Source organism: Diceros bicornis, chromosome 34 (assembly GCF_020826845.1).
Source record: "Diceros bicornis minor isolate mBicDic1 chromosome 34, mDicBic1.mat.cur, whole genome shotgun sequence".
NCBI lineage: Eukaryota > Metazoa > Chordata > Mammalia > Perissodactyla > Rhinocerotidae > Diceros > Diceros bicornis.
This window is the reverse complement of record NC_080773.1, coordinates 13,093,275-13,121,171: the sequence shown is the minus strand read 5'-3', so window position 1 is coordinate 13,121,171 and position 27,897 is coordinate 13,093,275. Positions and strand designations below refer to the sequence as shown.

General features: G+C 49.0%; 1 protein-coding gene across 2 annotated transcripts in view; it reads left to right on the top strand.

Annotated features, from left to right (window-relative positions):
• The window catches only part of FBXO27 (F-box protein 27), a 48,562-nt gene extending 21,828 nt beyond the window's left edge, over positions 1 to 26,734 (top strand). The window contains exons 2-7 of one of the 2 annotated variants that reach the window (XM_058529290.1): positions 19,913 to 20,090; positions 20,611 to 20,988; positions 21,321 to 21,432; positions 21,519 to 21,614; positions 25,029 to 25,164; positions 25,851 to 26,734. In XM_058529290.1, the coding sequence (XP_058385273.1) occupies positions 20,637 to 20,988; positions 21,321 to 21,432; positions 21,519 to 21,614; positions 25,029 to 25,164; positions 25,851 to 25,994 (840 nt within the window). In that variant the 5' untranslated portion in view covers positions 19,913 to 20,090; positions 20,611 to 20,636 and the 3' untranslated portion in view covers positions 25,995 to 26,734. Of the gene's footprint in view, positions 1 to 19,901; positions 20,091 to 20,610; positions 20,989 to 21,320; positions 21,433 to 21,518; positions 21,615 to 25,028; positions 25,165 to 25,850 lie in introns of those variants that run through there. The other variant, XM_058529291.1, reaches the window with a different exon arrangement.
• The last annotated feature ends 1,163 nt before the right edge of the window (positions 26,735 to 27,897 follow it).

The window sequence follows — 27,897 nt, the reverse complement described above, 5'->3', positions numbered from 1 at the left end:
TACCCCCAACATCCTCCTTTGTCTTTAGCTAAAGATGGTATTTAAGGCAGTGGCTTCTGCCATTTTGGTGAGCTACTCAGTTTTCCCGGGTTTCGCCTGTGTGTACATGTTATTAAAATTTATTTGATTTTCTCCTGTTATTCTGTCTCATGTCAATTTAATTCTTAGGCCAGCCAGAATAGTTCTTCCTCCCCAACAACATGTATTCATGGGAGAAACCCGGGAAAACTGAGTAACTCTCCAAAATGGCCAAAGCCATCACCTTAAATATCATCTCCAGCTAAAGACAAAAGAAGTTGGTGGTGGGGAGTCAGTTATGGGAGTTTACCAGGAAAAGCACAGTGAACAAGAATAAGGTTGTTATGCAGATTTAAATCGTCGCCTTCTCCACTGATAAGAGTTTCTAGAGGTTGACTCATGCCCCTCTTTCTGGTACAGAGAGGGAGACACCCTTACAAATGGAGATTTCCCTTGTACATGTAAATGTTTCTTACAAAGGGTAACTTCTACTGGGTTTTCAGAGCTTCTCCCATGTCTGCTGTTTCTTAGAAAATAACCAGCCTAAAATAATCCTCATGCCAAAGAGACATATTTTGGGTGGCAAATTCTACTCCCCTACAGTAGCATCATCACCCCATTTTATACATGGAGAAACTGAGGTCACAGAGACTGAGTGGCATGAATAGCTGGTCCCCCAGCAAGTCAGAGGTGGAGGCTGGATTTGAACCCAGGCAGTCTAGCTGCAGAGGACTAGCTCTAATCTACACACCACCCTGCCACCCTATTTCCTGGCTGAGTTTGGAGCCATTTGATACACCCAGGAATCACACAGACAGAGATCAAAAGATCTGCTTGTTGGTAAGGCTTAGATGGGAGGCCACAGTGGGCTTCCCAATGCTCCTCAAATTGAACATACTGTCTGAAATGTAGGCTTCTCTCTGGCAGGATTAGAAGCACAAAGATGAACTCCAATAAACCATTTTTCCTCTTCGTATAGCCATGGGCCCTCTAAGACCAGTTCAACTGACCCCATCATATCAACAGAGTAATTAAGAGTGATTTTTCAGGCACTGAGAAATGACCCCTTATCCAGTTCAGGCCAGTTGAGACCACCAACCCATCAACTGGACCTGTGCAAGTGCCTGATAGGTGACACTTTTGACGTCAAGGGGCTGAAAACTCCACCCCCAGATCATACTAACACCATGATTTTGTGAACATGCGTCCTATGAAGAACCACAAAGCTTGACTAGGCTTGCACAGATCATCAATTACCTCACTTCTCCTTACCTCCAATTATCTATTTTTTTTTTTTGTGAGGAAGATCAGCCCTGAGCTAACATCCATGCTAATCCTCCTCTTTTTGCTGAGGAAGACCAGCTCTGAGCTAACATCTATTGCCAATCCTCCTCCTTTTTTTCCCCCAAAGCCCCAGTAGATAGTTGTATGTCATAGTTGCAGATCCTTCTAGCTGCTGTCTGTGGGACGCGGCCTCAGCATGGCCAGAGAAGCAGTGCATCGGTGTGAGCCTGGGATCCGAACCCAGGCCACCAGTAGCAGAGTGCGCACACTTAACCGCTAAGCCACCGGGCCGGCCCCAATTATCTATTTTCACACTTCAGACCACCCTGCCCTTCATCCCATAAATTTTGCCCCAAGCTCTGCATCGGGGAGACAGATCTGAGAGCTGATGCCTCCTGTCTCCTTGAAGATCAATCTCACAATAAAGCTATTTCCTTTTCCCAAAAGCTGATGCTATAATAATTGGCTTTCTTATGCACATTGGGTAGGAGAACCGCATCTTTATGTGGTAACACTCCTGGAGGAATTGTGAAGGGCAGAGACAAATCTAAGCTGTTCTTCCCGTTTCTCCCCCCTAGGGAGTGGAACGGAAAACATCGCCCTTATTTGTATAATTTTATTTGTTTATTATTCTTTCCCCAAAGCCCCAGTAGATAGCTGTATGTCATAGCTGCACATCCTTCTAGTTTCTGTATGTGGGACGCGGTCTCAGCATGGCCGGAGAAGCGGTGCGTCGGTGCGTGCCCAGGATCCAAACCTGGGCCGCCAGTGGCGGAGCGCGCGCACTTAACCGCTAAGCCACGGGGCCGGCCCATCGCCCTTATTTGGTAACATGATAAGTGGGGAATGAGAGGACCCCTTTCAAAGTGGAGAGGAGGAAACAAATCTTTTCCACCACCATCTTAGGTTCTCCAATGGGGGCCCTGTAAGGTGGACTGGCCAAAGAGAGATTAATGAGAGAAAAACGAACAGAAGTTTATTAATATGTGCTTTGCACATGTACATGTGGGAGCACCCAGTGATGAGCAAGCCAAAGGAGTGGTCAGAATGTGGGTTTATATGTCGTCTTAGGCTAAAACAAAGGAAAAAGGGTTGGGGGCTTTTGGGAGGGGAGCCAAGTGATGGGAAGGTGACCAGGAGAAGTAAAGTAAACAAGGTTTGTCCAGTAGGTTTGTCATGCAGATTTAAACCCTGCCTTCTCCATTGATGAGAGTCGTCAAGAGTCCTCCTCTTCCTGGTAAGGGGTGACTTGTCTACAAACGTAAATTTCCTTATAAGTGTAAATTTCCTTTACAAAAGGAAAACTTATGCCCTGTTTTCAGAGGTTTTCCTGAATCTGCTTGTTCTCAGTGTCCTTTACCTCAAAATAATCTACATGCCAAAGACGCATATTTTGGGGTGGCGTATTCTGGTGCCCCTCAAAAGACACGTCAAAGAAGAGACCGTCTGCCTTAGTAGACAGATCTAGGTGTTGTGTGGGCTGCCATTTAGAGGAAATTACAATCCACGTGATGGTTTCCTGATTTCTTCGTCCTGGACCAATACTGTGATTCCCCTCAAGAGCGTGTCATCAGCATCTTTGCAGATAGCTTTGCAAAATAGTGGCTGATCTATGGCTTGATTGTCAAGTCAACAGCCCACATCATTCCCCAACATTGTAAGGTTTCAGCAGACTCACTGGCTCCATGACTTATGGTCCTACAGGAAATCCATTGTCTTTTACTTCACTCTGGTGCCCGTCAATACACACCTCTCAAGGAATGGAGGTGTGGTAACCATCCAGTTTGTAGGTGTCCTCCCTCATTCCTTCTTCCATGTTGTTCTAGTAAACCACAAACTCTTCTTAGGTCTGTGATCCTTTCTTCTGCAAAATTTTCCTGGAAACCCTCCAGCAAACATCCCTTTGCACCCCATTGGCCAGAACTAGGCCTGGTCCCCATTCCTGAGCCAATCCCTACCAAAGGAGTGGGGTTCACTGATTCGACTAGTCAGGACTGACCTCCCACCGCCCTGGGGGCTCCTCCAAAGAAAAGGAATTGAATGGATGTGAGGAGGCCTCCACAGTGCGACCACACTTAGATCTGGGGGTCAATGTCTGACGTCCACAGCAGGCTTTCCCATGTGCCGGCCTGTTACACTGGGTGCCCGCTGAGATGGACATGTCGGGGGATCCCCGGTGCCCACTCCACCATCTTGCCCGTGAGAGACCAGGAGCATTTGCTCTGTGCTTAAGAGGCCCTTGTACTTATAAGGAGCTTCAAGGAGACAATAGGAATAAGAACAAGGAAGCAGACAGCCCTGGTTGACAATGGCCACCACCTTTGGTCAACAAGGAGACCGCTGGGGAACAGAACTGATCCTTTAAGAAACAGGTGACCACAGGTGACAGTTTAAGTAACTGTTTGCCTCTGCATGTTGTGAACTACCAGCGCCCCTTTACTATGGCAGTGGGGTTGATGATGTCTTTAAACCCAAGAGATCAGAGAATCAATTCCAGATCCCCATCCCTAAGGATCTGTTCTCCTAGAGCCACTTTCAGCACCAATAACTATCAGTCAGGGTCCAAATACATCCAGGTCCCAAACCTATGAATGTTGCCTTCTTTTTTTTTTTTTTTTAAAGATTTTATTTATTTATTTATTTTCCCCCCAAAGCCCCAGTAGATAGCTGTATGTCATAGCTGCACATCCTTCTAGTTGCTGTTATGTGGGACACGGCCTCAGCATGGCCAGAGAAGCGGCGCGTCAGTGTGCGCCCGGGATCCTAACCCGGGCCCCCAGCAGCGGAGTGCGTGCACTTAACCGCCAAGCCACGGGGCCGGCCCTGAGTGTTGCCTTCTATGTGAAGGGGAGCAGAATGCACTGCCCCAAAATATGCCTCTTTGGCATAAGGATTATTTGAGCTGATCATTTTGAGAAACTGCAGACACAGAAGAAGCTCTGAAAACAGAGTAGAAGTTCCCCTTTCGTAAGGGACATTTACATTTATGAAGGAAATCTCCATCAGTAAGGGTGTCTCCCCCTCTGCTCCAGGAAGAGAAGGACGACTCTAAATCATATGAGAATCTTATCAATGGGGAAAGCGGAGACTTAAATCTACAAACAACCTTTCCCTTGTTTACCCTGCTTTTCACTTCCCATAAGTGGCCTACCCCTAACATCCTTCTTTTGTCTTTAGCTGAAGATTTAAGGTGGCGGCTGGGCCATCTCCGAGAGTTACTCAGTTTCCCTGGGTATCTCCTATGTCTGTTTGATGTTTACGTGTTAATAAGCTTCTGTCTATTTTTCTTTTGTTAATCTGTCTTTTATTACAGGAGATCTTAGCTAAGAATTTAGGAAGGCAGGGGGAAACACTTGTCTTCCTCTACATATGGAAAAAGGATATGATAAAGATGAGGATTTTGAGATGGGGAGATTATCCTGGATTATCCCGGTGGGCCCTAAATGCCATCACAAATGCCCTTATAAATGAGAGGCAGAGGGAGGTTACATGCAGAAAAGGAGGAGGCAATGAGACTTCCAAGGCAGAGATTTGAGTGATGCAGCCACAAGCCAAGGAGTGCCGGCAGCCACCAGAAGCTGGAATGAATTCTCCCTTAGAGCCTCCAGAAGGAACGCAGCCCTGCCGATTCCTTGACTCTCACCCAGTGAAGCCGATTTTGGACTTCTGGCCTCCAGAACAGTGAGAGAATAAATCTCTGTTTAAAGCCACCAAGTTGACTGGCCATCCTGGAGCAATGGCACAGGGGCAGGTCAGAACACACAGGGAAGTCTGGAAAGGTGGCTGTGTCCAGTAGCTGGATAAGTGAGACCATGAAGGGGAGCTGGTGGAAAAGCCTATACAAGCTTCTGAGAAAAACAGAGCAGGGTCAGGGGCCTAGAAAGGGTGGGGTGGTAATATAACATGATGGTCAGGGAAAGTCTGGCTGAGAAGCTTACAGCTGAGCAAAGACTCAAAGGAGGGGAGGGAAGCAGCCATGGCGAAACCTGGGGGAGAGTGTTCCATGGGGAGGGAACAGCCAGTGCAAAGGCCCTGTGGTAGAATATGCTTGATGTGGTCACAGAATAGCAAAGAGACCCAAGTGGCTGGAGCAGGATGAGGAAGGGAGTGAGCAGGAGGCCACGGGGTCAGGGAGATGATGGGGGCAGATCATGTGGGGCCTTAGGGGCATGGTGAGGACTCCGCCCTTTACTCAAAGCAGGATGGCACCACCGAGGGGCTCTGAGCAGAGGATGGACATGATCTGATGCAGGTGTTCACGGCATCCCTCTGGCTGTGGGAACAGACTGAGGGCGAGGGAAGAGGGAGAAGGGAGACCGTGGACGAGCTACTCCAATGGTCCAGACAGGAGATGAGGGTGGGCAGGGCCAGATGGCAGCCATGGTGGGAGAGAAGGGGGTGGGCTCTGGGTGGATTTTACGAAGTTGGAGCCTGCAGGGTTTTCTGAGAGGTTGGATGTGGGTGTGAGAGGATGCAGAGTGGAGTATTGGACTTGGGGCCCTGGCAGCTCTGGGGTGTGGTCCACAGTGAGGTCGCCTGTCCCAGCACCACGGGGACCTCAGGAGCGTCTGAGTGCACCTGAGTCCTGGGAGTGAGGACGGGCCCACAGTGGCTGTTCCCCAGTGTCCCAGGCTGAATGGTGCCTTCCTTTGAGTGCCTCTCCGACGGGCCCTTGCATGCGGCCCTGGCAGAGCTGGGGACACCTGGGCCGCATGGGGCTGGCGCCAGCTGGGTCCAAACAATGCAAACAAAACAGCAGGAATGAGGCCCTGTGGCCCCGGGAGGCAGAGATGAGGCCCCTCAGGTCCCTGATTCCCTGAGGGAGGAGGGGCAGGGAAGGAGGGGCCCTCAGGAAAACCTGGCCCAGGACAGGCAGGAGAGAAATGTTCCGTGAGCACACACGTGGGCTTGGACTCAAGGCCGACAGATCTCGGCTGCCTCCTCAGTCTGAGGCCTTGCGCAAGGTCTCTCTGAGCCTCTTTTGTTCCCCCTAAAAGGGATCAGAAAGCCTATTGTTGGGAAGACTAACTGGGATCATTCATGAACCACAGGCAGCACTAGGCCTGGTGCGTCGCAAATGCTTTAAAACAGTGCCTCCCGTGGGTTTGGGGCAGGCGGTGTAGCCAAGGTGACTAGACACAAGGGGTTCACACCCTTACTCTGCGCCTAAGGGCTAACTTTTCTGAGCCTCAGTTTCCTAAAAAATTGGGTCCTGATTTCCCCACCCCTTCCCCACCAGTTTCTTCCCATCTCAGTAAACAGCAGCGCAGACTTTTCCATTCCGGGGCCAGAAAGCTTGGAGCTCACCGGGATTTTTCTGTTTCTCTCACACCCACCAGGAGCGTCCTTACACTGGGAAGCGGGGGCCCCGCACCTTGTTGCACTTTGCTGGAAATTCTCGAAGCCAGGGCTGCGCTGCTGTCTGGGCAGGGGACCCTGGCTTCAGATCAGGACCCGTGTGGGTCCCATCCCGTTTCCCTCCTTTAGGGCGCTCTCCAAGGCTCTTCCTCCACCCGCACCACCACCCCTGTGTGCACGGGGTCGGCTGCAACTCCAGGACGCTTGCCCTAACGGGGTCGTCCCAGGGCCTGTGGCTGGACCCCAGTTCCAGGACAGCAGCCCGGCAGGCTGGGGGCTCCCGCTGGCTGGCCGCCACAGCAGCGCTGGCACGCTGACTTCGGACGCCCCTCACCTGCTTACTCAGACCCAGGACAAGTTCAGGGCTCCGGGTCATCCACTGTCCACCGCCATCCCTGGGCTGGAGCCGAGTGGGTGGGTCCAGGCATCAGTTCTCATCGCCACGCTGCCTCCAGTCCACAGCACCCAGGGCGGGGCAGGGGCGCACAGGTGGCTTTTACCAGCAGTCAGGGCCGTCCTGCCACCCCCTCCCCCACTGCTAGGCCAAGGGTCAGGCAGTCTGCCTGTCTCCCCCAAGGGCTTTTGTTTTTAAACCACATAAGGGAGGATTACGTTTTATTACTTAAAACATAATAACACATAGTCTGTGAGATCATAGAAAATACATATTGGTCTCTGCCCCTGGTTCCCACACAGGGCTCCTGAAACCCTTATAAATTCCTAGGTGATAAGAGCACTGGGAGCACCTCCTGTTCTAACAGGTGACTCTGGGCGGCTCCTGAATGGGGGCTGGTCACCACGAAGACCAAGCGAGGATTAGAAGCTTGGAATTTTCAGCCCCACCCCCATCCTCCAGAGAGAGGAGAGGGGCTGGACATGGAGATAATAATTGATCATGCCTGCACGAAGAAGCCTCCATAAAATCCCAACAGCACAGGGTTCGGGGAGCTCCAGGTGGGTGAACACATCAACACTTGGAGGGTGATGCCCCCCAACTCCATGGGGACAGAAGCCCCTGCACTCAGGACCCACCCAGGCCTCGCCCTGTGTGTCTCTCCATCTGGCTGCTCATCTGTGTCCTGCATTATTTGCTGTAATAAACCGGTAAATGTAAGTGTTTCCCTGAGTTCTGTGAGCTGCTCTGGAAAATCAGTTGAACCTGAGGAGGGGGTCGTGGGAACCTCCAATTTGTAGCCAAATCAGACAGAAGTTGTGGGAAACCTGGGCACCTGCTACTTGCCGTTGGCATCTGAAGACGGGGAGGAGCAGTCTTGCGGGACTGAGCCCTCTACCTGTGAGATCTGACACTGCCTCCAGGGAGGACACCCAGCTGGTGTTGCAGAGAATTGCTTGTTGTGGGGAAACACCTCCACGTTTGGTGACAAGAAGTGTGAGTGTTCTGTGTGAGAAGCAGAGGAGACACACAGGAGAGAAACACAGGAGAGAGAACTGGGTTTTTCCCCACATAGGAAGGAAAAATTTGTGTATTTCCTTTACAAGTCTAGATAAAGCATCATCAAAATCCACCATACGCTTCTTGATCAAAATACAGATTATAAACACTCAAGATGTATTCTGGTTCTTCTGATCTAAACGGCCTGTTATCTGAAAATTGTGTTCTCCCCAATTTTCAAGACCAAGGCTAATGACTGAGTAAACTTGGATTGACAATAAGGCCACATCTCTTCAGAGAGGAGTTATCTGCTTCTTTCTCTGCTATCTGTGATGGTGCCTCTATTTCTTCCACAGAAACTGTTATTTATGGCCTGTAACTCCAGCCGCCAGGAAGAGACACCAGGCTCTTAAAGGATTGGCCAGTCTCATCTCCGTACTCGGCAAATGGTAAGACCTCTTTCCTCCCAGGGCTATCGAGACCATGACCCCACAACACCTTCCAGCGATGGGCGACAAGATGCTCCCCTAGGTCAATCTTAAGCTGTGCTGGAGGCAGGGCGAACATGAAGCCACTCATTTTGCATCTTCATCCTCCCTGGGGCCGGTATGTGGAAAACAAGGGCGAGGTCAAGGTTGAAAGACTCTAGGAACGCAGGGATTACAGCCTGAAGAGTGTAAGAAAGACCTGGTTGGAAGATGTGTTCTACATTCACACTATGAAATTCCAAACGCGACCATTTAACACGACCGGAAAATTCTCACTCACATTTTCCTGCGTTCTGTGGTTAAGACTTGCGTTTGTGGTCATCGTCAGCGAAGCCCAGTAAAATCTTCAAGAGTCACCAGAAGCCGGCATCCGTGATGGCACAATGGCCGGGGCAGCATCATGCGTAACAATGTAGCCAGAGTTAAATAAATGGCATTAGGGATCAGGAGAGGCAAGGAAAACAGTGAGTAATCACAGCATTGCTGTCTCTTTTGTGTGATGAGGGCTATGAAAGAACATGAGGAGACCGGCCTTGGAAGCTCTGAAGAAACTCATGGGGCCCACGCATCTGTGGACAGCTGATTTTCAACAAGGAAGCCGAGAACATACAATGGAGAAAGGAAAGTCTCTCTAATAAATAGTGTTGGGAAAACTGGAAAGCCACATGCCGAAGAACGAAAGTAGACCATTATCTTACACCATACACAAAAATTAACTCAAAATGGATTAAAGACTTGAATGTAAGACATGAAACTTCTAGAAGAAAACATAGCCAGTACACTCTTTGACATCGGTCTTAGCAGCATATTTTCAAGTACCATGTCTGACCGGGCAAGGGAAACAATATAAAAAAATAAACAAATGGGACTACATCAAACTAAACAGCTTCTGCATAGGAAAGAAAACCATCGACAAAACAAAAAGACCACCTAACAACTGGGAGAAGATATTTCCAAACCATGTATCTGATAAGGGGTTAATCTCCAAAATATATAAAGAACTCATACATCTCAACAACCAAAAAAACTAACAACCCAATTAAAAAATGGGCAAAAGACCTGAACAGACATCTTTCAAAAGAAGATACACAGATGGCCAACAGACACATGAAAAGATGTTCAACATCACTAATTATCAGTGAAATGCAAATCAAAACTACAATGAGATATCACCTCACGCCCGTCAGAATGGCTATAATTAACAAGACAGGAAACAACAAGTGTTGGACAGGATGTGGAGAGAAGGGAACTCTCATACACTGCTGGTGGGAGTGCAAACTGGTGCAGCCTCTATGGAAAACAGTATGGAGATTCCTGAAAAATTAAGAATAGAACTACTATACGATCCAGCTATTCCACTGCTGGGTATTTATCCAAAGAACAGGAAAACACCAATGCATAAAGATACATGCACCCCTGTGTTCACTGCAGCGTTATTCACAATAGCCAAGACTTGGAAGCAACCTAAGTGCCCATCAAGGGATGAACGGATAAAGAAGATGTGGTATATATACACAATGGAATACTACTCAGCCATAAAAAATGATGAAATCTGGCCATTTGTGACAACATGGATGGACTTTAAGGGTATTATGCTAAGTGAAATAAGTCAGAGGGAGAAAGTCAAATACCGTGTGGTCTCACTCATAAGTAGAAGATAAAAACAACAACAAACAAACACATAGAAACAGAGATTGGATTGGTGGTTACCAGAGGGGAAGAGGGGAGAGAGGAGGGTGAAAGGGATGATTAGGCACATGTGTGTGGTGATGGGTTGTAATTAGTCTTTGGGTGGTGAACATGATGTAATCCACACAGAAATAGAAGTATAATGATGTACACTTGAAATTTATACAATGTTATAGACCAATGTTACTGCAATAAAAAAAAAAAAAAAAGAAACTCACTGGGCCAGGCTGAATGATGAGTGAATATGTAAGTAGCTCTTGTCTACCCACTATTCTAAATCTTCATTGGTAAATCACTATACCTCATTTGGGTCTATGAATTTTGTAACACGTTTTTCAATCAAATCATTTCTATAGACAGGGACTCCACAAAATATATTTCCCTGGGGCCCCACACATCCTCAGTGTAGCTCTGCACACCACACCCAGTTCTCCAGCAGATCCCATGGGCCCCACTTACAAAGGTATCCAGGACCAGTCCACTTCTCCCTGCTCCAATGCCCCTACCCTGGTCCAGCCCCCCTCCCCTCCCCACACCTGTATCATAGCAGCATCCTCTTCCTGTGCTCCCTGCCTCTTCCTGTTCCCACGTGCAGCAGAGGGCGCCAGTGAGCACCTGAGTCAGGTCACTTCCCTCCCCTGCTGAGAGTCCTCCCGTGGCTCCAACTCACTCAGGGGAAAAGAGGACATCCCCACAATCTGCCCCCATCACCTTTCTGAGTGCATTTTCTATCACTCGGCTCTTTGCTCCCTGCACTCCAGCCACACAGGCCTGCTCCTTGCTCCTTGCTCCTGCCACGGGGCCTTTGCACCTGCTGTTTCCCCCTTCCAGAAATGCTCCTGCCCAGATACTGCTATGACTTAATCCCTTCTCCCCTTCAGACTTCAGCTCAAATGTCAACTTCTCAGTGAGGCTTCTGACTGCCTTGCCTGAAACTGCAACCTCGTCCCTTGTACTTTCTATGTCACTTCCCTTTTTATTTTTTAATTTTTTTTCCATAAGACTTACCACCCTCCTATATTCTATTTATTTACATCTTTACTTATTTATTGTGTGGTTTCAGCTCCAGGAGGGTAAACACTTTGCCTGTCTCATTCACTGCTGTGTCCGCAGTGCCTAGCCCGGGCCTGGCAAACAGTCGGTGCTCAACAAATGCTTGTGGAATTTATGAGTGAATTTCGGCACTTCCTCACAGGGTCGCAGTTTCATTTTAACTAGATTCTGCGTGGGGCTGCTGAGTGATGACAGTTATGGGCCATGTCAGGAGATCATTGCCCAACTCAGGGAAGAAAGGTGACAGCTTACATTTAATTTAGGAAGAAATTGAGAGCTTCTGACAAGACAAATGACTTGCCCCGCTCGGGGGGGTGTGCTGGACGCGTCTGACTTTAGATTGGTGCTCTGAACCCCAGCACTGCGCCACCTCGGTGGGGGGGATTGGTGTCAGTGTGGATGTTGTTGTCACTGCCCTGGGGAAGTGGGTTTCTCGGGGGGCTTCTTTCTCTGGCGTGGGAATGGGGAGGTCAAACAGCTGCCTGGATTGCCCTTGGATGACGGCCCAGCTTTCTTGAATCCTTCCACCCAAGGAGCATGGTAGCAATAATAACACCAGTAATAACAGTGCCGTCTCCCATCCCAGGCACTGTGCTGAAAGTTGTAAGAGTGTCACCCACAGTAGTCCCTAAAACATTTTCCACGTCTAATACTTTGTTTTTAAGTTGTGCTTACTCATAGGAACCAAGGCAGAACAACTGCCAGGTGGCCAAACGACAGAACCACTGCAAACCAGAAAAGTCCAAGAGGGTGATGGGGTGCGGTGCGCAAGAGGAAATGTGCGCAAACCGTGCCGTGTGCAAGAAGGGAAGATCTGCGCATGCCCCAAATGCCCCCGCCCCGAGGGATGATGCAGAGTCACCTCTCCCCTCACGTCCCGTAAGAACCCTGCTCACCTCCCCTTCAGGGAGAAGGTGTTTTAGAGCATGAGCTCTGCCTCCTCCGTTCATTGATCAGTGAATAACGTTTCTGCTCTGCTGTTCTGAACCCGGTCTCCTCCTATTGGCGCCAGAAGCTCCGGGGAAAAGGACCCACTTTCGGGTCACCGGTCCCTAAGGGCTCGGTAACAGGAGCACTATTTCGTCACTTCCTCTCAACTCCCCCCTTGATGGATCTATCGCTCCCATCCCGTTTTGCAAGATGAGAAACTGAAGCTTGCAGAGGGCAGCAGGCTGCCCAAAGTCACACAGCTGACCCGGGGCCACGGCGGGCTGGCTCCTGATGGGGGCGTCTGGTCAGGGCGGCGACGGGATGGAGGAGTCCGTCTCAGCCAGGAGCTGGCTCTCCGGGCCAGGTGGAGGCGGGTGCCCTGAGCCCCGGGCCCTTCTCCTCCAGAACCCCGTGAACTCGGTGCAGAGCCTAGAGGAATTGCTGGAGTGCAGATTCCAAAGCCAAGACAGCCAGGCTTCAACCCCCAGCTCCGACAAACCAAACTCTCCATACCTCCCCTCCTCCAACCCCACCCCCAAGAACGAGCTTCTGGATTAGTCCATGTGGCTGCATGTAGGTCTTCTTGTGTGTCAATAGTTCACACTTCTTCAATGCCCTTCAATAAACTTTTATAAATTTTTTCGCAAAATATTGCATATCTTTTGTTGGATTTATTCTGAGCCACCTTAAGGTTTTCATTGCTGTTGTAAATGGAATTTAAATTATTTTTCGATTACAAAAATTCTTAATTGTGGTAAAATGTCAAATTTACTGTCCTAGCCATTTTTGAGTGTACAGTTCAGTAATGTCGAGTACGTTCACAGTGTTGGGCGACCAATCTCCAGCGCTCTTTTGCTCCTGTAAAACTGACACTCTGTACCGGTTAACCAATGACTCCCCCCCCCACCCCAACCCCCAGCAACCACCATCCCACTTCTCTATGAATTTGCCTCCTCTAAGTAAGTCGTATGAGGGGAATGATACAGTTTTTGTCTTTTTGTGACTGGCTTATTTCACTTAGCATACTGTCCTCAAGGTCCATGTTGGAGCAAGTGTTAGAATTTCCTTCCTTTGTGAGGCTGAGTAATACTCCCCTGTATGTATACACCACGTTTTGTTTATCCATTCATCTGTCAGTGGACACTTGGGTCACTTCCGCCTTTTGGCTGTTGTGAATAATGCTGGTCTGAACACTGGTGTACAAATCTCTCTCTGACCCTGCCTTCAGTTCTTTTGAGTATATACTCAGAAGTGGAATTGCTGGATCACATATGGAATTTAAAATTTTTTTAATGGGCCGGCCCAGTGGCTTAGCGGTTAAGTGCACGCGCTCCACTGCTGGCGGCCCAGGGTTCGGATCCCGGGTGTGCACCGACGCACCGCTTCTCCGGCCATGCTGAGGCCGCCTCCCACATACAGCAACTAGAAGGATGTGCAGCTATGACATACAACTATCTGCTGGGGCTTTGGGGGAAAAAATAAATAAATAAAATCTTTAAAATTTTTTTAACTTTAAGCTTTCACACACACAAAAGTAGAGAGAGTAACACAATAAACCTTCTCGTCCTCATTGCCCAGATTCCATAGTCATCAGCTCAGGGCCAATCTCATTTTTTGTTTATATGTTTGTTTTAACGTTTGATTGAAGTGTAATACACACACAGGCAAGTCAACCTGAGCCCATCCATAACCAGCAAGGAGGCAGAGAGATAAGTCAGACCTGGCCTCTCGTGCCCCCAGGCTGATTACTATCCAGACTTCTAATATCATGATGGGTTTGTTCCTCAACTATATTAACAGGAACCACACAACACTTGCTCCTTCATGTCTGGCTTGTTTCCCTTAACCTTAGGCTCCTCAAGTCCATCCACGTTGTTGCAAGTGGCTGTCCCTCAGTCCCTCTCATTGCTGTGCACTATTGATTTATCTGTCGGCTGTGAGTGGACTTTGGTTGATTCCTGGTTTGAGCCTATGATAAATAAAGCTGCAATGAACGCTCTGAAACCAGGGGTCAACTTGCTTTAACTATACTCAGTTAGTTGTCTGTAACAGTAGTTGGATAATGCATTACTAAAGCCCACCCTACAAATAATATCTCCAATGCGTGGGTCACCATGGTAATGGTGGGGAGGTTAAGTTGTTTTTCAGACACTGAGAGTTGACTCCTTGTCCAGTTCAGGCTGGTTAAGACCACCAACTCGGGGGCCGGCCCCCTGGCGTAGTGGTTAAGTGCGCGCGCTCCGCTGCTGGCGGCCTGGGGTTCGGATCCCGGGCGCACACTGAGGCACTGCTTGTCAAGCTGTGCTGTGGCGGCGTCCCATATAAAGTAGAGGAAGATGGGCATGGATGTTAGCCCAGGGCCAGTCTTCCTCAGCAAAAAGAGGAGGATTGGCATGGATGTTAGCTCAGGGCTGATCTTCCTCACAAAAAAAAAAAAAAAAGACCACCAACTCATCAACTAGGCCTTCGAGAATGCCCGATAGGTGACCCTTGATATTAGACCCTTGATGAAAACTCCACCCTCAGATCATGCTAACAGCACCATTTTGTGAACATGTGTCCTGTGAAGAGGCATGAAGCCTGACTACGCTTGCGCAGATCATCCATTACCTCACCTCTCCTCACCTCCAATCACCTATCCCCACACTTCAGACCGCCTTCCCTCTCTATCCCATAAATATCCCTGAGTCCCCATTTTTAGAGAGGCAGATTTGAGACTTGTTCTCCCATCTCCTTGCTTGGCTGCCTTGTGAATAAACCCTTTCTCCGCTGCAAACTCATCATCTCGGTGATTGGTGTACCATATAGTGGGCAAAATGAGCCTGATTCAGTAAAAATTCTAGTATCTATTTTTGTTTTTGTGAGGGAGATCAGCCATGAGCTAACATCCATGCTAATCCTCCTCTTTTTGCTGAGGAAGACCAGCTCTGAGCTAACATCTATTGCCAATCCTCCTCCTTTTTTTCCTTCCCCAAAGCCCCAGTAGATAGTTGTATGTCATAGTTGCACATCCCTCTAGTTGCTGCATGTGGGACGCAGCCTCAGCATGGCCGGAGAAGCGGTGCGTCAGTGCACGCCTGGGATCCGAACCTGGGCCACCAGTAGTGGAGCACACGCACTTAACCGCTAAGCCACTGTGCCGGCCCCTCTAGTATCTATTTTTATGTGCACAGATTTCTTTTTTTTTAATAGAAGTTTTTTTTTTTATTTTTATTTTTGTGGTGAGGAAGATTGGCCCTGAGCTAACATCTGTGCCCATCTTCCTCTACTTTGTATATAGGACATCACCACAGTATTGATGAGCAGTGTGTATGTCCATGCCGGGGATCTGAACCTGTGACGCCCAGGCCGCCAAAGCGGAGGATGAGAACTTAACCACTATGCCAGCGGGCCAACCCCTGCACACATTTCTTATACCTGGGAGTGCAATTACACATCATGGCATAGGCATCTGTTCAGCTCTAGTGGGCACTGCCAAACAATTTTCCAACACAGTAGTACCGTATCTCCACTCCACAGCCATGCAGCAGAGCTCCAGTCAATTGTTCCACACTCTCGCTAACACTGGGGATTTTTGTTTTTTGTTTTGGGGTGTGTTTGTTTCTTTAGTCATTCTGGTGGGTGCATCATGGTTTTAATTTGCATTTCCCTGATGATTAAGAATGTTGAGCACCATTTCATGTGTTTATTGCAATTTGTGGTCAACCTATTTTTAATCCGTACTTCCACCCAGTCCCCCACTGGAGCATTTTAAAGCAATCCCAGACAGCATATCATTTCCTCCCAAAATCCTTCAGTATGTGTCTCTAAAAGATAAGGACTCTCTCTCCGTCCATTCTTTTTAACAAAACCATAATTCCGTTGTTATACTTAAAGAATTATTAATTTATTTTTTAATATATGGGATTATCTTTTAACGACATTGTCTCAACGGGCAGCTGCCAGCATGCGGTCATGCTACTAGTTATGATACACTGGAGATATAAGAAGCTCCAACTGAACCCTTATTAAGACTGTTCAGGGGCCGGCCCAGTGGCACAGCGATTAAATGCACGTACTCCGCTGCGGCAGCCCGGGGTTCGCAGGTTTGGATCCCAGGAGCCCACCGATGCACCGCTTGTCAAGCCATGCTGTGGCGGTGTCCCATATAAAGTAGAGGAAGATGGGCACGAATGTTAGCTCAGGGCCAGTCTTCCTCAGCAAAAAAAAAAAAAGAATGTTCACTGGTCTGCTATTCCGGCCAGACAGTCCTGTGGGCTGCAGGTAGGGTGGATTCCTCTGGGAGGAGGCAGCCCCTCCCCTTCCTCCAGGCCCATCTCCCCCTCCTGGCCCTCCTACTCACCCCCCCCACGCCCCGCCCCGTGGACCCTTCCTCCCCACTGCTCAACCTCCACGCCCTCCCCACCCCCTCCCCCTCCTTGCCTGGCCCAGTTCTTTCTTTTCAAAGCCTGCTAGGTGTGTACCCCCTCCAGGTAGGTTGGTGTTTTGATCTTTAAAGCCCCTTATTTTGTTGTCTTGTTTAACCTTGAAAACTGGCCCTCGCTGGAATTTTTCTTAAGGTCTTGATTACTCCTAAGTGTGGCTTCTGTAGGAGAAATTACTTCTGTAGGACAAAGAGGTTTCTGGGATTTGTGGCTCTTTTGTTTTTCACAGGACATGCTGTTGACCCCCTGGAGGCTGGGTTGGCTGGGGAGCTGAGAGGGCTGACACTGATGTCCCCATGTCCTCCCCCCAGGAAAGGAGGCGTTCTGGGGCTGAGTCATCTTGGGGAAGGAGCTCGATTACCCTCACCCAGGGCTGGACAAACTAAGTCCTACCTCTTGAGAGTCGGCCTCTTTCCAAATCCCTCCCCACCCCCCCTGAGAGCAGAAATTTAACTATTTACCTTCTCCATCCGACCTCCCTCAACACAAAGGGCCCATTTGCAGTCGAGTTTCATTTCCTGGAATCAAAATACAGCCACGCAGGCCACTCCACTCCTGTTAACAGTGGCCTCTGGGAGGAGAGCCGGGGCCAGGGAAGCCGAGATGGTGGAGCCTCTAATGTCCTTGGAATTATTTGTGCGGCCCACTTCTCATGGCCTCGAGGTTGAGGAATTTTTCTACTTCTGCAACCGGACTGGCAGGTTTTCCCCCAGCTTCCCAACCAAACCTCCAGTGGAGACATGCAGCAGCACGGCCCACTCAGCCCTTCCCTCGCCATCCTTGTTTCTCTACCCTGTCAGAGCCAACCTCCCATTTCTAGCAAACCAATTCTCATTACTGTCTTGAAATGAAATACTTCGAATGTTCAAAAAATGTTAATAAATGGCCTAACGGGGCTGGCCGGGTGGTGTAGTGGTTAAGTTCGTGTGCTCTGCTTCGGTGGCCTGGGGTTTGCAGGTTCGGATCCCACTGCTCATTAAGCCATGCTGTGGCGGCGTCCCACATACAAAAAACAGAGGAAGATTGGCACAGATGTTAGCTCAGGGACAGGAAAAAAAAAAAAGGAATAAACGCCCTAACAATGTATATATAGTAGTTATACATAATATACATAATTATGTTAAATAGATAATATACATAATATATACATATTATATATATAATGTAAAGGTGAAATAAAAGGAGAGAAATTTATAATTAAAAGAACATGTATTTCAATATGCAAATGATGCTTGGGCTGGATCCCTCTAAGATTCAGCTACTCAAAGCGAGGTCCACGGAGGGCAGCCATCAGCATCCGTCGGGAATCTGTTACAAATGCAGACCCAATTCAGCGCCTGCGTTTTAAAAATCTCCCCAGGGGATCTGACATATCCCCAGGATGCTCGTCGCTCTGTATGGCTCCCTGAAGCTCCCTAAAACCCACAGCCGGCACTGCCAGATGAAGAGATTTTGTGGTTTTCTGAACTGGAGCACAATTAGTAAAGTGGGAAGCCACTGTCCTGTGCGTGGCTTCCCAATCAGGCCAGTGTAATAGTCAACCCAGGACAATCTTCCAGGTGACCCATTAGTCGCATTCCTGGACAATCCTGTGTATCTATTCACACACTTTACATTTATGTGCAAACTGGAATTGGGGTCTAGGCTCAGATTCGCAGGATTTCCTCCGCCATGAAAATGCACAAACACTGAATAGGAGGAGGAGTCCAGGACAGTGCTCTGCTGGGCGCCACTGTCCTGTGCGTGGCTTCCCAATGGCACCCCTCATTACTGTGACACCAGCATGCCCCCATAACTTTCCCAAAAGGCCCCTGGGGTGTTTGCACGCCTCCTTCTCCTGGGACCCATTCTCTAATCATTATCTTCTAGGTGGTAGGCCCTTCGGGAACCCATTTATATTTATTTTTCTTTTTAATCAGAGTACAATGTGGGATGTAATTCCAGGAATTGACAGAGATTGTCTCTGAGGAGGAGAATTGAGGAATGAGAAAGGGAGCTGAGCTGTCAGTGTCTGCCTTTTATCCTACTTGAAGTTTTTAAACCTTTTTTCTTTTTTTTTTTTCATTTTTTGAACTCATATAGTTGGGTCATAATCTCATTATCAAAAAGATTCCCACGGCTTACACATTACATTAAAAAATAATGTATTTTTGAGCCAGCCCTGGTGGGCTAGTGGTTAAGATTTGGTGCTCTCACCGCTGCTGGTTTCCCAGTGATGGAACCATACCACCCATCTGTCAGTTGTCATACTGTGGCGAAGGCTGACAGAAAGAACTAAAAACTCACAACTAGGATACACAACCATGCACTGAAGCTTTAAAAAATAATAATAATAATAATAATGGATTTTTACGGACAGAAGGATGTGATGTCTAAGATTTGCTTCAAATTATCTTTAGGAGCAAGTGGGTGGCAATAGAGACAAAACCAGATTGGCCAGGAGTTAACTGTTGGAGCTGGGTTCCACTTGTGGGTATGTTTGAAAACCTCAATACTGAAAAGTGTATTGAAAAGAAATCAGGCCAGTGTAATAGTCAACCCATCTCTCAGAATTAGGGGTCTCCCCACCCAGATCACTCATGCCTCACACCCCTTCTCTGCTCTCTTTTTCCATAGCATTAATCACCTCCTAACACACTATGTAATTTGCCTGTTATGTCTACCGTTCATCATGGCCCATGCACATTACAGTCTGGTTCATGCTTATTTAATAATACTCTTTCATTATTTTCCACATTTGTGGAGATGTTTGTTTGGGGTTGGTAGGAGATTTTATTTTTAATTATTTCCCCAACACTATATAATTTGCTTATTACATCTCCTGTTATCTGTCTCTCCCCCTGGAAGTTCAGTTCCATGTGGGCAAGAATCCATGTCTGGTTTTATTTGCTGATATATAAAATTATATGTGTGGCTCGCATATTATTTTTATTGGATAGAGTTGGTATAGAGGTTAAAAGCAGGGATTCTGGAAGCAGCCTGGCCAAGTTCAAATCCCAGCTCTGTCACCTACTAGCTGTGTGGCCATGGGCAAGTCACTTGGCCCCTGGCGGCCTCAGTTTCCTCTCCTGTGAAGTGGGGCCATAACAGTACCTACCTCAGGGGCTTGCTACCCTGACTGGGAGTAAACTGCTCCATAAAGGTTGGTTCGTGTGATAACAGGTCAGAGCACTCATTTACGAGTCAAATAGAATTGCATTTGGCTCCTACCCGCGCCTGTTTTTTCCTATGACATGGGGACAACCCGGCCTTAGAGGTGATGGGAATTTTTACAGGAGTTAACGGATGTGAGGCCTCCCGCCCGGATTCCTGACCAAAATAACAGCAGTTGTCCGGCGCCAGGCGTCTTCCAGGCGGGTTAGGGACACTCCAAGGGGCCGCCTGTGCCGACGACGAGGGACAGACCCTGGAACCCGGCAGCCCCCGCCCCCTCGGCCTCGTCTGCGGCGTCAGGTCCGGTTCCGTAGTTTTTCCACATCCCAAGACAGCCGGAAGGGGGGGTTCTGGCGAGTATGGGGGGCGGCCGGGAGGGGCTGGCTTGCAAGTGGGGGCCCGGCGGGAGGAGGGGCTAAACAGTAAGAAGGCAGAGGGGGGACGGGAGAGAGGGGCGGGGAATGCTGGTTATTAACAAGGGAGGGGCCGGCCAGTAACAGGGCGGGGGAGGGGATGGGGGCGCGTGAGGTCAGGCAGGGGGCCGCGGGCGAGGGGCACCGGCTGCGATCCCGGGTGGGACAGGTCAGCGAGGCCACAGGGGGGGCTGGGTGGGGGGGCGGTGGTGAGCCTGAGCGGGGGTGAGATGGGCGGCTGGCAAGGACGGGTTGGGAGACTGGAGACTTGGGGACGGGACTGGGGGGTGCTGATGGGGTCTGGGGACCGGCAGTCTTGGGGGTCGGCTGGCAGAGGCGGGGCGGGCGGAGGCTGCGCGCCGCGGAGGCTGCCAGTCCCTGACGCCTGGACACCTTCTCTCCCGCAGTCGCAGCCGGGCCTGGCGGGGGGACCATGGGCGCCTCGACCTCCAGGGGCCGGCCCGCCCGGGTCCCCGCGCCGGAGCCCGAAGCCGAGGCGACGCTGGACCTGAGCCAACTGCCGCCCGAGCTGCTCCTGGTGGTGCTGAGCCACGTGCCCCCGCGCACGCTGCTCGGGCGCTGTCGCCGGGTGTGCCGGGGCTGGCGCGCCCTGGTGGACGGCCAGGCCCTGTGGCTGCTCATCCTGGCCCGCGACCACGGCGCCCTGCTGCCGCTCGCCCGCAGCTGCCTGCCCCCCGCCCGCGACGCCAGGCCCTGCCTCCTGGGCCGCTTCTGCGAGCGCGCGCCAATTGGCCGCAACCTCATCCGCAACCCCTGCGGCCAGGGTGGGGAGCCCGAGAAGGGGGCGTCCGGCAGGGAGCCGGTGGGCGGGGCCGGGGCGGGGCCACACTGGGGAGCCAGTGGGAGGGGCCGGGGGCGGAGCCATACTGTGAGCCAGTGGGAGGGGCCTGGGGCGGGGCCACACTGGGGAGCTAGTGGGAGGGGCCTGGGGCGAGGCCACGTTGGGAGCCAGTGGGAGGGGCCTGGGGCAGGGCGGGGCCACACTGGGGAGCCAGTGGGAGGAGGCCGGGGGCGGGGCCATACTGGGGCCAGTAGGCGGCATCCGCAGGCCCGCAGCGGGCGAGGAACTTGGGCGCAAGCCTTTTTTATTTAACAGAAGGCCTCCGGAAATGGATGGTGCAACACGGTGGGGATGGCTGGGTGGTGGAAGAAAACAAGTCCACCGTGCCTGGGGCTCCTTCACAGACCTGCTTCGTGTCTTCCTTCAGGTGAATGCCCTAACCCCCCCGCAACGGGCAGGGCCGTTTTGAGGAGGAGTTGCCTGTTCTCACTGACACTTCTCGCTCTTTCCCAGCTGGTGTCGCAAGAAGCAGGTCTTGGACCTGGAGGAGGAGGGTTTGTGGCCAGAACTGCTGGATAGTGGCAAGATTGAGATTTGTGTCTCTGACTGGTGAGTGTGGTGATAGAAACAGCCCTTTGCTAAGCATTGACCACATGCGCCATGACCTTTGTTTGCATGGGTGACTTCATTGAGGCTTCCTGGCAACTGGTGAAGAAACTGAAGCTCGTGGAGGTGAATGGCTTAATCGCCAGCGTGAATTCTAGTGATTAGCAGAGTACACACCCTGAACCCCTCTCCCCGCCCCCAAAGAGAGCTGGATTGAAAGATGCTGGATTGGATCCAATACAGAGGACTTGCACCCAGCTCAGTCTTGTCTGTGCATGAGATGTTCCTTATCTTAGAAGGAGGCGATATAGTATAGTTGGCTAAGAGTCCAGATTCTGGAGCCAGACCTCACAGGTTCAAACCCTGGCTCTGCAGCTCTGTGGCATTGGGCAAGTCACAGTGTGTCTCGATTTCCCCATCTTTATAAGGTGGGGTTACATGTCAAGCACATAGCCAGTGCTTTATAAGTATGAGCTGTTTTAGTACACTTTTTGAACCTTGATCCCCTGGAAAAGTGTGTTTCAAGACCTCAGGTCTTTCAGAGCTTCACAGGAAATTGAGAGGTTCAGAAAGGGAAAGTGACTTGCCCTGGTGGCACAGCTAGAGCTTGGAAGGACCTGGCATTAGGCTCAGACTTGTCCAACTTCAGATCTTGTGCTCTGTGGTGATGGTCTTGAAACTGGGGTGTGTGAAGACTTCCCAAGGGATACATAACCCAGATAATTTTAAGGGAAGCAAATTCCAGATCCTCTACAGCTATATGGTCCCTATTCTAAAATTAGTCAGCTACAGACCACACTTATGGTAAGAGTATCGTATGGTTATCCTTTCCCAATCCCTTTCTCACAGTTCTCCAGTTTTACACAAAAAGAAAGCCCCTCACTATGGTGTGTGGTCTCCAGATATAAAGACTACTGGAGAGCCAGGCACAGTGACCATTTGAAATTTTGGCCTTAGCAAATTCACTTTTAATCAAGGCACCATAACCTTCCCTGCTCTGTAAATCCATCTCATTAGGAGGTGTACTTACAATAAAATTTTATTTTAATTTAATCATTATTTATCAAACTATTGTAATGTATTTGTGTTGTTTTGATCAATGGTATACCATTTGATTGTAGTAGTCTGTGGTGCCCAAATTTTGCTGTACGTCACCCAGGAACATTTAAAACTCCCAATGCCCAGGTCACACTCCAAACGAATTAAATCAGTGAGGGTGAGAGCCAGGCATCCATGTCTATGAGAAGTTTAGAGCCAACCACAAAGTTAGAGGACACAATCCCCAAGACCACCCTCACCTCTGACACCAACTGCAAGTTTGAGAGATTCCCAAAACCACTCTCAGGTTCAGTAATTCACTAGAAAGACTCACAGAACCCACCGAAAACTATTTTACGAGTATAGTGTATTACAGGGAAAAGATACAGATTAAAATCAGCCAAGAGAAGAAGAGCATAGCACAGCATCCAGAGGAACTACCAACGTGGAGCTTCCCTTGTCCTCTCCCTGGGGAGTCAGGATGCATTATTGTCCCAGCATCCATGTGTGACAGTACACATGGAATCTCGCCAACCAAGGAAGCTCACCTGAGCTTCCATGTCCAGAGTGTTTACTGGGGCTTCATCACTTCGTTAATCTCAGCCTCCAGGTCAACTGATATTGTGTGGTGCGTCCTAAGTCACATTGTAGGTCTTTCTGGAGTGGCTAGCCCCCATCATGAGGCTATGTATATGGATGTGGCCAGCCTCCACCAAATCACGTTGATAGGCTGCCCAGTATGACCCAAGAACCCCAAGCAAACAAAAATGCTCTCGTCATGCATAATAGTCGGAGGGTCCAGAGATTACGTCCCAGAAGTGGAAGGCAAAGACCATACCTTTGGACAAAGCTAAATTCTTTTCTACACAATGTCTTTTCAACATTCCAGATGATTCCAATCTGCAGCAAAGTCTGGAAACCACTAGGGGGTAATAATTCAATCCAAAAGAAAAAATGTTAACACTTAGAGCTTTGTGATCACAGGAAGAGTTTTAAATTTCTATTTATATTCTTTTTTGTGTGTGTGGTTGGCACAGAGCAATATGAAGGGGTAATCAATAAAAGTCAGAAGAACATAAAAATATATTAATATTACATTAGGACAGAATTCTGTGGGAGAAGTGGAATGGACATCTAATTCCAAGAAGTGGAATGATGTGAAGTCTCTGTAAAAGAAGATACTCGTTCGTGTATTTTTACTGCGCATTACTCTTAAGTTTCTAAATTTTAATTTCTAGCATCAAAAGTGCACAAAAATATATATTTTGTGTGTGTGAGAGGAAGATTAGTCCTGAGCTAACCTCTGTTGCCAATCCTCCTCTTTTTGCTGAGGAAGATTGGCCCCGGGCTAACATCCGTGCCCATCTTCCTCTACTTTGTATGTGGGATGCCTGCCACAGCATGGCTTGATAAGCGGTGTGTAGGTCCACGCCCAGGATCCGAACCTGCGAACCACAGGCCACCAAGGTGGAGTTTGTGAACTTAACCACTACGCCACCGGGCCGGCCCAAAAAGTGCACATATCTTAGGTGTGCAATTCAACAAATTGTCATAAAGTGAACACATTCACATTATCTGCCCCCAGGTTGAGAACAGAATGTTGCCAGAAAACCCTTCCTCTAGCATCCCTTATGCCCCTTTCCCACTGCTACCCACCCAAGGGTGGCTACCATTATGAATTTTGTTACCACAGATAAGTTTTGTTCATTTCTGTACTATATATATATATGTACACACACATATATATACATATATATATGTGGAGTCATACAGTATATATCAGTATATATTTTGTATCTCGCTTCTTTCACTAAATAACATGTTTGTGGATTCATCCATAATTGTATGTAGCTATAATTTACTTTCATTGCTGTATAGTATTCCATTATGTGAATATACCATAATTTATCCATTTACCATCGATGGGCATTGGATGTTGTTGTTGTTTTAATGTTGCTGGATATTCCATCACCAATTTATTTAGATTCCCCTAGATCTTTTTAAATGACTGATATGAAAGTTGTATTTTAAAATGTCAACATTATACATATTAGAAATTACATCTTTGGCCACCATTTAAACATAGAATGAGAAATTTTAATTGTCACCTTAATAATACGGGAGGAAGTACCTTGAAGAGCCCTGCTCTAGGTCACTGCTTCTAAAATGAGTGTGAATGCAGCCCAGCTGGGGAGCTTGTTAAATGCAGACCCTGATTCTCTGGGTATGCGGTGGGGCCGAGCTCCCAGGGGATGCTGATGGTGCTAGTCTGAGGACCACACTTTGGATTTGTGTACACAGGGAGGCCGTTCAGGTGGGGTCGGCACTCAAAGAGATGGGGTGGCAGGTCCTGCCTTCAAGGCCTCCCTCCTCCCACAGGTGGGGAGCCCGACATGACAGCGGCTGTATGTATCGACTCCTTGTCCAACTTCTAGATGCCAACCAGACCGTCCTGGATAAATTCTCTGCTATGCCTGATCCCATCCAGCAGTGGAACAACAATGCTTGCCTTCAGGTGAGCTTCTAATGGGGGCGTGGGGAAAGGATGCTGGGGGCCTGTGATGGTTCTCTATTGCTGCATGATGAATCACCCCAAAACTTAGTGGTTTACCATCAACAGCAGTCATGTTATTGCCTCTCTCTGTGGTTTCTACGAGAAGGGCCCAGCTCCCTAGTTGCGTTAAGACAGTGGCTGGAGCTGAATGGCAGGGTGTGTGTGTGTATGTGTGTGCACGTACAGCAGCTGGTGGCTTGCCAAGCATCTCTTCATTTAGTCTCAGAGCTTGACCAGGGGATCTCTGCTTGCGCTACTTTGCACTTCCTCACTGCATGGTGGCCTCAGGGCGGTCAGACTGCTCACATGGTGGCACCACCCTGAGGATTCTAGGGAAATCATGAGGGTTCTAGAAAAACTGGCAGAAGCTACATTGCCTTTTCTGATGTAGCTTTGGAAATCACTTGGTAAAAGCCACTTAGCATCGCTTCCACCACACTCTTGGTACAAGCAAACCTGCCCAGAATCAGGGGGACAGGAATTAGGCTCCACTTCTTGATGAGGAGTGGTATGATTCTAGAAGAACGTGGTACTATAGACGTTGTTGAGGCCATCTATGGGAGATACCATCTGCCAGAAGGCCCCCACCTCAGCTTTTGAGGGGAAGGCTGTGGCACAACGGGGATGACCCGTTCCTCTACCTACAGGTCACCCACGTGTTCTCCAACATCAAGATGGGCGTCCGCTTCGTGTCCTTTGAACACTGGGGCCAGGACACGCAGTTCTGGGCCGGCCACTATGGAGCCCGTGTGACCAACTCCAGCGTGATCGTGCGGGTCCGGCTGTCCTAGTCGAGGGCTGTCCTTGCACCACAAGCTGACTGTGCCTTCCAGGAGCTGGGACCATTGGCCGGGACTTCTCATTAACCAAGGCCTTGTACCTCCCTGGCATCCTGGGAATCCTGGGTCCAGTGGAGGGTCCTGCTAGACCCCCTCTTTGGGTTCCAGAAACTTCTAGAAAGTTCCTCCATCAGATCTACCTACTGCTGGCTGCTCTAGGGGAGCCCCTGTTCTACTGAGTGGAGACCACAGGTGAGCACAGGGGAATGCTGGTCCCGCAGAGGACCCCTGGCCGTCGCCCTGGAGGCGACTCTGGTTCAGCCCCAGTCCCCTCTGCCCTCGTCTCCTAGTTCTGCTTCAGGGGCTTTCTTGGTCCCTTCAAGGAAGCCCTCTCTCCATCTCTGAACTAGCATCTCATCCTTATGGCTGGGAAAATTCCAGGCCCCTTGGGTGGTGAACTTAACCTCCTGAGACTTCGAGGATGGGACCACTTCTCGCAGCTGAAAGCCAGCTAGCTTAAAAAGTGTTTGGAGATAGATGATTCTGCCTGCTCTGACTTCTCTGAAAAATGAGGTGATCCCCTGAGCCCAACCTTGATCCTCAAGGACCTCTGTAATTGTGTGGTGTATGAGATGATCTTATTTTGATTTTTTTTCAAATATTGAGAGAATAATTATTAGCAACATCTGTCTGCCAATCATATGCAATAAATTTATTATTTTGCAAAAAGTGCCTTAGATCTTTTTAATAGAAATACAGTGTTACTGCCTTGGTTACTGCTTGGTTGAGAGTAACAAATTGTCCCAGTTAAGGAGGGAAAACCCTACAGAAGGAAACAGCAATAAAAGGTGTTTTACAGTAGAAAGAGTGGAAGAGTTAGAACAGTATTTCCTAAGTCCCGAGGAAATCATCAATTCAGACAAAGATTATCAATCAGGGTTAAAAGGGTGAGGCAGGGTCCGGCCCTGTGGCGTAGTGGTTAAGTTCACATGCTCCACTTCGGCGGCCTGGGTTTGCGGGTTCAGATCCCAGGGATTGATGAGATGTTCTAGGGCTCCCGAGGGATGCAAAGGAAGTGTGCCCTTGCCTTTAATGTATGCCACCCTGAACGGCCTCACTTTGTCAGGTCGGGCCTTCAGCCCACCTTCAGTGTATGGGAAGCACGGAGAGAGCAGGCCAAGCGCCAGCAGAGGAGTGGCCTGACGCACCAGCGGTGGCGTGCTTTGTCAGTATCAATAAAGGCGGTTGTGACAGGTTGAAACAGACCTAAGAGGCACGACCAGATGTAGTGTGTGGTCCTGGAGGAGAAGCTCGTTTGGACAGTTCAGCTCTAGAGGATATTTTCAGGTCAACTGAGGGAATTTGGATATGAGGAATATGAGATAAGCATTTACAGGAAGTGAAAGGTGGAGACCATTGCCTGAAAGAAAAGCAGGCATATAATTTAATTTTGTGATATATATACACATATATACATACGTGTGTATATATACTGTATATGTCAAAATTAAATTATGCCGCTTTAGACAGACATATGTGTACATATACATGTATATGTGTGTATATATATGTATATATATTGTATTTATATATACGCATATATATTGTATTATTGTATTTATATCCTGGATTACCTTCTGGATACACACACACACACACACGTATACAGTCATGCTCTGAATAACGGCATTTCAGTCAATGGCAGACTGCATATACAACGGTGGTCCCATAAGCTTATGATGGAGCTGAAAAATTCCTATTGCCTAGTGATGTCACAGCTTCTGTAACATCATAGTGCAATGCATTATTCACATGTTTGTGGTGATGCTGGTGTGAACAAACCTACTGCACTGCCAGTTGTATAAAAGTATAGCACATACATGGGGCTGGCCTGGTGGCATAGCGGTTGAGTTCG